Raw genomic sequence first — 8,782 nt, 5'->3', positions numbered from 1 at the left:
CCAAATTAAACTAATTTTAAATTAATAAGATATAGTCAAATAAAATTCATGATTTGATTATTTTTAGAGAGACGATGGAAATAGCTTTTTACTTCCAACCATGAGAAAATGTATGTACTTTATATCTAAATCTAGAAATACTTGTCATGGATTTCAGTATCTAATTTTTATTTACCTCTAATTAGATTCTAATTTGTAAGTTTGGCATGTAATTCAAAATAACAACTAAAAAAGAAATACTAGAAATGAGTGGGAAATTTTTCCACAACTTTATAATAATCAATAGCATTCTTTACATAAAAGCCAATTCTTAAAATCCTCAAACTTTACTACATAAAAATAAATTTCCATTTATCCTCTTCTAGTTCCAAAAGTGGTTTTCTTAGAATAAGTATTCATCACATAAAATGCAGCTGACTCAACCAACAGTCACCCAGTGTAAATATCAATTCATAGCACGGATTTCTATATATATACTGCTTTCGTATTTGCCATTTGCCTCACTTCTCAATAAATGCAGGAAATTATAAACATTCTCACTATAAAATTCTGACCAAACACGCTGGCCTTTTTGAGCAATTCATAAAACGTAAATCAAGAGACAATCCTGAGGACAGCAGACTTTGGCAGTTCACAGGCGCTCTGACAGTAAGCTCATTCCAGAAGTGGACCACTTGTGTTAGTCATGGAGATGCCCTTTCCTTTACTGGATAAGCTCCACTTTACTGCCAACCAAACTTGTCCCTTCCATTTACTTCAGGACATTCTTCCTCTTTAGCCCAGCAATCTTTCTTCCCAGAGAAGTTAGTTCAAATACACTCAAAGTATCTTTGGTTATAAGGGCAACAGAGTGTATAGACGTTGTTAATAAGTGTTCTACCATGGCTAAGATTGGAATAGGTAGTTATAAATGTATTCTGCATTTTCAAAGTTCCTTACAAGTCATTATATAAAGTCCAGCTCTTTTTGGAATTTTGTACATATTAATGGCAGCCAACTCTCAAGTGGGTGACCCTTAAACTATTAATTACACAGGTAAGTTGGGAAGGTCACAGAATGTCACTCCTCCAGTCCCCTTCAGGACAGGCTAGGTCTCCAAAGGGCAGACAAAAGACAAGAACATGTCCAGCTGGTTCTTCACTATCACTTCATCTGGATGCAGCTTGTGGGGTAGGTAATGGGCTAGGGTCATCTCCCAGGCATCAACAAGATACACTCCAACCCCTGAGAACATCCTCCGAAGGATCGTGTCCAGTTGAAAGTTGTACCAGTCGCTGTTGAAAAGGCTCACCTCAGGCCCCAACTCTTGAGCATTGGCTGTCCGGATGACCACTACAGTCTTAGGGCTTCGATCCAGGAGCTGGACCACTGCTCGACGGATGTTCCTGAGCCGCCGGATGTATACTTCTAAGGGGAAGGTGCTAAAATGAGACCATATCGCTATGGCAACCACTGTGTTCTTTCCTCCCACGATGCCGTTCAGCTCATTTGCCACATAACGGAGTTCATTGCTGAAGACGGTGGTGAAGCGAATGGGTGGACCATGGCAGCGGTACTTAAGCAGGATGTTGTGCTTCTGGTCCACTGCGAGGAAGGGACCCACATTCTTGGGACTACCCAAGTTAAATTCCACTAAATCTGAAAGAAGGAAAACTCAAATTCATGAAACTATTCAAATGAAGCACATATATTTTGGAAATTCTTTACTGAATGGCTTCAATGAACAGTTAAGACAAAGGTAGAACAAAAAGGTTCAATACAAATGTAAAGAGAATATTTATTTCACTGCACCCTGCCCCTATTCAAATCAATCAACATATTTTTCTTTAAATCACTGCATAAATGTGATGTTACAAGTAATATCATTAGTGACAAATTCTACACTTACGTCTGTGCTTCAAAAACCTCTAGTAGGCCAAAAATCTTACTGTTTATACCGATCAGTGAACATTGAAAAATCTACCTAGCATTTCATTCTTCCAAAAAATAAGTATTATTTCTTCCAGGATAAAAGCTATGTCTTCTGTTACTTATAAGTACATATTAGTAACCAAATACCGGAAGCTCTGTCATTTGCAATGCCATGGATGACTCTGGAGGATATTACACTAAGTGAAATAAGGCGGGCACAGAAAGATAAATACTCTGTAGCCTCACTTACATGTAGAATCTTAAAAAACTCAAACTTACAGAAGAGTGAAATAGTGGTTACCAGAGGCTCGGGGTTTGCAGGGAGCGTGGGAAGATGTGACCAAAGGGTACAGCATGTCAGCTAGATAAGAGGAATACGTTTTCGAGATCTACTGCCAGCACAGTAACCACAGTTAACAGTAATGTACGGTGAGCCAGCCCATGCAGAAGTAGCTGCTTCCTCATATGATGCCTTAAAGTCTCCAGCCACCTGAATGTCTATTTCAAAGCTGATTTTGTGTGTGGGGGGAACAGTATTGGAAAAAAAGCTAAGTACCAACCTGGGACAAAAGTAGTGAGGTATTCAAACCATTGCCTGATTGTTGAGTCACCAAATAAATACACCATTTTTCTTTGTAAGCACTCCGTAATGTTGTCAGGGTCATTAAACCGGCGCATCTTAAACTTTCTGGGCCTCCACTGGTCTTTGTAATAATACCCAGAAGGAAAAGTTCCTGAGCCTTGAGATAGTTCTAGGTTGTTAATTTCTACAAAGAAAAAGGTAAAATATTAGACATTCTGAAATTCTCCTCTACAACAGATGAAAAATGTTTCAAGAAACACATTTATGACAAGATATTTGATGGCAGGGACCAGCAGTTAGCGTTAATGGCTATGTCACTGGACTCCCACATAGTCGACCGTGGTTCACGTCCCGGACCCGGTGGCTTAAAAAACTCACGCCGGGCACGTGTGCGTGCATGCCCAAGATCCCGAGAGGAGAATGGAGGAGAAGGGATTGCGGCGTGGCCATCCCCCCTTAGGGGTCATTTCTCGTTTTCTGTCTCTCTGTCTCTCTCTCGTCTGTCTGGCGAGCGCACGCGCCCTATAGCGAAAACCTCTCCAAAAAAAAAAAAAAAAAAGATATTTGATGGCTTGCTCACATAGGGGCAACATTTCTTGTTGTCATATCTCAAAGAAATCCAAGACTTTGCCTCAATACGAAAAGGTTCTTCTTTGAACAAAAATGGGAAGAGCTGAAATGGGTGTGAGGGTGTTGTCAGACAGAAAAGAAATGGGACTATAAGCTTTCCTTCTGATCATACGTTTATCACAGCCAAAAATAATGGAAGGTGAACACCAAGGAAATATGTGGAATATGCATTTGTCCACTATCCCAGAATAGGAGAACAGTTTCTCACCCAAATGACTATAAGGCAAGTAACTTAAATTCATATTTTCTATATGCATAGTAAGAGTTCACTGTTTCCCAGATCATTAAAAGGAACGCTTTAGGGCTGGCCCTTTAAGACAGTGGTTAGTTGCCATGCTCTGGCCTTTGGATCCCACACAGCCAACTAGAGTTCAAATCCAGGCCCTGTGTGTGTATTTGTGTGTACATGTGCACACACCCAAAAGTCTTTTTTGTTGTTCTTACAAATGTTTATTTTCCTTCAAATGTATAGTGTTTTTCTGTAATGATGTGAAAAGTCTTCATTTCCCTTTTTCCAAGTGTTGAGGTTCAAAAAAGGCAAGGTCTTAAACATAGACTAATCTTCATCTCTTCAATGTCTTGTATATTGACTTAGTTTCATATGAGTTTATATTAGTTTTCCTCAGGATTTATACACCTGTGTGTATGTGTGTGTGTGTGTGTGTGTGTGTGTGTATTCCTAAACACATATACACAAGCTTTTTATCCTCATCTTACACCTTGACAATACAACTTTAAGTTTGTTTTACACAGCTGTTCCTTGGTCAAGGTCATTTACAAGAACAAGTTGGTTTCTGAAGAATTCTTGTTTGGTGAGTGAAAGATCCATTGAGAGATTCTCATTAGTTTTTTCCCTGTATTCTGATCCACTGGACCTAAAATTTCTTTTTGAAGAACTTGTGGAAGGAGCTGCGAAAGCCCCCTTTCTGGTCTTGCCTGGGATTTTGGTCACTGAAAGATGTTTGTTTGCTTTTTCTTCCTTTGGACAGAATCTAGTGGTGTCTTCTAAATGCATTTCTTTCAAATAGGTCTGCTTTTCACTTTGGGACCTCTGTTGGGGGAAGAAGGTTCGGGGCACGCTGCAGGCGGCTGCGGCAGCAGCATCCGGGCCATGTGGCTCACACACCCAAAATTATTATGAGAGGAGAAACAGAGGAAAAAGGAGTACATGGTGACCACATCCCATTGGGGGATACTTTCTCTTTCTCTCTCCCCCTCTCTCTCTCTCTCTCTCTCTGGGAGAGCATACATACCCTCTGGCAATGGGAGGGGAAAAAAGGGGAAAGTTTTAGAGCCAGCTCAGTGATGCAGTGGTTAAGATGCTACTCAAGTAATCCTGGAGCCATACGAAATATTCAAAGTTAATTTCCTACTTGACCTGTATACATGCATCCATGATCCTGGCTGGGAGAGAATAATGCATGGGATCCCACTGAGGTTGCTTGTCTTTCTCCCTCATGAAAAAACAAATTTTGGGGCTGAACGATGAGATTGCAATGTCTAGTGGAGCTTCCACATGGAGAAGTGCTGATTAAACGGGCCCACAGCCCAGGAAAGAGGTCTGAACTAGAGACACAGATTTAAGATGTAGGTAGAGATGGATCTCAAGGAGATAAATCATGTTCTCTAGGCCTTTTAGAGAACATGGAGTGGTTCCTTTGGTAACATATATATGAATCTACAAGAAAGGTGATATTCTAGACATCAAGGAAATGGATACTGTTCAAAAAGGAATGCCCCATAAATGTCCCATGGCAAAACTGCAAGAGTTCACAATGTTACCCAGCATGCTGTTGGCATTGTTGTAAACAAGTTAAGGAGGAGATTCATGCCAAGAGAATTAGTGTGTGTACTGGGTATATTAAGCATTCTTTTTTTCAGAGATTTTTGCTATAGGGCGCGTGTGCTTGCTGTAGAGACAGAGAGACATATATCAGGTGCCTCTCTTCTTTCCCTTTCTGTTAGTCATTTTGGTGAATCACTAGAAGATGGCCAGTTCCAGCCAAAAGGCTGATATTCAAATTTTAATTCATAAAACTACCATTCAATACAGAGAATAAGCTAACGACATACGACCTAAAGGATGATTCTCTACAATACAAAGGTTTAGAAGATCTTTATACATGATGAACAATACTGAAAATGCATCAGTAATGCATAGTCCTGGTTGTAGCTTAGCTCCACATAGTAACACAAGCACCAGGATACCTTTCAGGAGAGTCAGGATTGTTCTCCCTAACACCTCTCAGAAAATGGCACTGTAGAAACAACATACATCGCATGCTTGAAAAAAGTAACGATGCTAATATTTCTTATAAGTTTGTTCTACACCAGACACTGTTCTGAACAATTAGACATATTATCTCATATGATGCTCATAATAACCCTTTCAAATAGGTCCTATTACTATTTCTGCCTTTCAGAACAGTTAAGCAACCTCACCAAAGTCCCAGAGCTGAGGGAGGAAGTGACAAAGCCAAGATACAATTCAAGCAGATGAGCCTTGACGCCTTTAACCACCTCTCTAGACTATTCCTCAGAAAAACAGATGAACAGATGTTTGTGAGTGCCAGCAGGTGGTGTGGTGGTTGAGGCGCTGGATTCCCACATGGTGGAGGGCAGTTAAAGTCCCAGACTAGGAGGCTTGCTTTCTCATTTTCCCTTTCTCTCTGTCTCAGTTTCTCTCTGGTCAAATTTTTAATATAATAATCATGAATAAATATTTACTTTTTAAAAATTGATGTTCATAAATATCAGTCATTTCTTCTGGCTTTTTTCCCTTAAAGTTATATTTATTCATTTCTAACAACTACTAAAATCTCTAAGCTTCAAGAAACTATCAATCATTTTATATCGCCTCCTCATATACTTCAAAGTCTAACTTTGATCATAATCCAGTCATTCTATAATCACCTATTAAACTATAATTTGAAATTGAAATGCTGTCCAAGTCAGAAATTTAAATTTAAGTTCTCCTCAAGACCAGCAGTTGGCATAATGACTACGTCACTGTACTCCCATGTAGTCGACCGCAGTCCAAGTCCCAGACCCGATGGCTTAAACTCACGCCGGGCACATGTGTGTGCATGCTCAAGATTCTGAGAGGAGAATGGAGGAGAAGGGATTATGGTGTGGCCATCCCCCCTGGGGGTGATTTCTCACTTTCTGTCTCTATCTTTCTGGCAAGCGCACACGCCCTATAGCAAAAACCTCCCTAAAAAATAAAAAAAAATGTTATATACTCTATTTGTGATTATTTTCAACTTATCTGACTTCTTATATTATCCATGTTATTCAAAATTACTTTGGATTTTACTTCCTTCAAAGATGTCCTATTTGGAAAGAATGGGAAGACATGTTAAAAATGCTGAAAGAAAAGCAATTTCAACCACAAATACTATACACGGCAAGATTATCCTTCAAATGGGAAAACAGTTAAATCAATTCCCAGATAAATTAAAAAAAATTTTTTTTTTTAAATGATGTCCTATTTGGGAACACCAGATGGCATAAATGGTTACATCGATGGACTCCCACATAGTCAACTACATTTCCAGTTCCAGACCCAGTGGCTTAAAACACACAGGACACATGTGCTCAAGTGCCCAAAATCCAGAAAAGAGAATGGATTATGGTATGGCCATCCCCCCTGTGTGTGGGGGGGGATTTCTCACTTTCTGGCTCTGTCTCTCCAGCAAGCACGTGTGCCCTATAGCAAAAATCGCTAAAAAAAAAAAAAAGCCTATTTGACATACAGTGCATGTCTCATCTGGGGGGAGGAAGTATCTGCTAATTCTCTAGAGGCTCAGGACCCAAATTGAAAAGTATTCAGTATTTTAAAAGCTTTATTCGGCAAACATGATTATTTAAAAAATAAAGAAGAAATGGAGAGGAGGGTAAATATTTATTCAGAATCTTCAAAAACAATTTCAACATGTTTTCAAGTATTGCTTTACCATGTTACTACATCTTGGCCAAAGCTGCCTCATTATATCAGTATGTCAAGGTTATACAACTAGACAGCTCCAGAGAAGACACCTGGGGCCCAAAGAAAACATTTGCTAGTTAGAGAATTAAAAGTGATTTTGAGGACCAACAGGTAGTGTGTGGTGGTTAAGGCTCTGGACTCTCATATGGTTGACTGTGGTTGAAGTCCCAGAACTGGTGGCTTGCTTTCTCACTTTCCCTCTCTTTCTGTCTTTCTCTGGTGAGTATACATACCCTGTGGCAAGTTTTTAAAATAATAATAATGATAAATAAAAATTATTCTCTTTTAAAAAAAAAAATTATTTTGAGGGGCCAGCTAGTGGCAGTGGTGGTGAAGACGCTGGATTCCAACATGGCTGACCATCATTCAAGTCCTGGACCAAACAGTTTGAAAATCATGCCAAGTGCATGTGAATACATGCCCAGGGTCCTAAGAAGAGAATGGAGGAAAAGGGACTGTGGTGTGACCATCCCCTGTGGGGATGATTCCCCACTTTCCCTCTCTCCATGGTGAGTGCACACACCCTATGGCAAAAGCCTTAAAAAAATTTTTTTTAACTTATAATTTTTACCATTAATTTGGTTTACTCCACTATTCTGTGCCAAATACACATTATAAAAAAAAGTATATATTGGGGGACCAGCAGTTAGCGTAATGGCTATGTCATTGGACTCCCACGTAGTCGACCACAGTTCACGTCCCAGACCCAGTGGCTTAAACTCACGCCGGGCATGTGTGCGTACGTGCCCAAGATTCCGAGAGGAGAATGGAAGAGAAGGGATTGCGGCGTGACCATCCCCCCGGGGGGGGTGATTTCTCGCTTTCTGTCTCTATGTCTCTCTCTGTCTGGCGAGCACATGCGCCCTATAGCAAAACCTCTCCAAACAAACAAACAACAACAAAAAAAAAACGCCTCACGCTGGGAGCGTGGGCGTGTGTGCCCAAGATCCCGAGAGGAGACTAGAGGAGAAGGGATTGCGGCGTGGCCATCCCCCCGGGGGGGTGATTTCTTGCTTTCTATCTCTCTGTCTCTCTCTCTCTGTCTGGCAAGCGCACTATAGCAAAAACCTCTCAAAAAACAAAACAAAACAAAACAAAGTATATATCATACAGGATACAATTACCATTTCCATTCAAATGTTAATTATATTTACTGCCACAGTTAAGTCAAGCAAAGCAAATCAATTACTGAACCTGACATTAATTCTTTAAACATGCTAAGCTAAATAACAGAACCATATTTTTGAAGGGAAATTCATGTGCCTACACTGCCCCCTTATGGTGAGCAGGAACAAAAACATGTCCTATTTCAATAGAATATTAAGCAGTCTGAAGTTGTTTAAAAAGTTATGCTCTTAGAACTCAATGTATTTTTATGTATGATAAATAAGATATGAAGGTCTATTTAAATCAGTAATATAGTCCCTTATGTATTATTCATGCAGGATAGAAATAATTGAAACAAAATTAAAATGAGTTATTACTCTATTTTATGGTTATCTTGAATATTGTCAATAAAGGGAAGAGTTTATACAGAGATAGCTGTAAAGACAGACATGAAGATCTCTGCAAAGTAAGTGTATGCTGGGCCAACAAGTAGTGTGGTGGCCTTTTGGTCGGAACCGCCATCTTCCAGTAATTAACCAAAACGACGAACACAAAGGGAAAGA

At 39.8% G+C, this 8,782-nt stretch overlaps 1 protein-coding gene across 1 annotated transcript in view; it reads right to left on the bottom strand.

The window, feature by feature from the left end:
* Positions 1-246: 246 nt before the first annotated feature.
* The window catches only part of NXPE3 (neurexophilin and PC-esterase domain family member 3), a 44,173-nt gene continuing 35,637 nt past the window's right edge, over positions 247-8,782 (bottom strand). The window contains exons 5-6 of the mRNA XM_006143584.3: positions 2,472-2,678; positions 247-1,638 (exon numbers count right to left, since the gene is read on the bottom strand). Of these exons, the coding sequence (XP_006143646.1) occupies positions 1,088-1,638; positions 2,472-2,678 (758 nt within the window). The 3' untranslated portion in view covers positions 247-1,087. The remainder of the gene's footprint in view (positions 1,639-2,471; positions 2,679-8,782) is intronic.

Source organism: Tupaia chinensis, unplaced genomic scaffold (assembly GCF_000334495.1).
Source record: "Tupaia chinensis unplaced genomic scaffold, TupChi_1.0 Scaffold000100_1, whole genome shotgun sequence".
NCBI lineage: Eukaryota > Metazoa > Chordata > Mammalia > Scandentia > Tupaiidae > Tupaia > Tupaia belangeri.
Note: the sequence above shows the minus strand (reverse complement) of the source record. Positions and strands in the feature narration are given on the sequence as shown.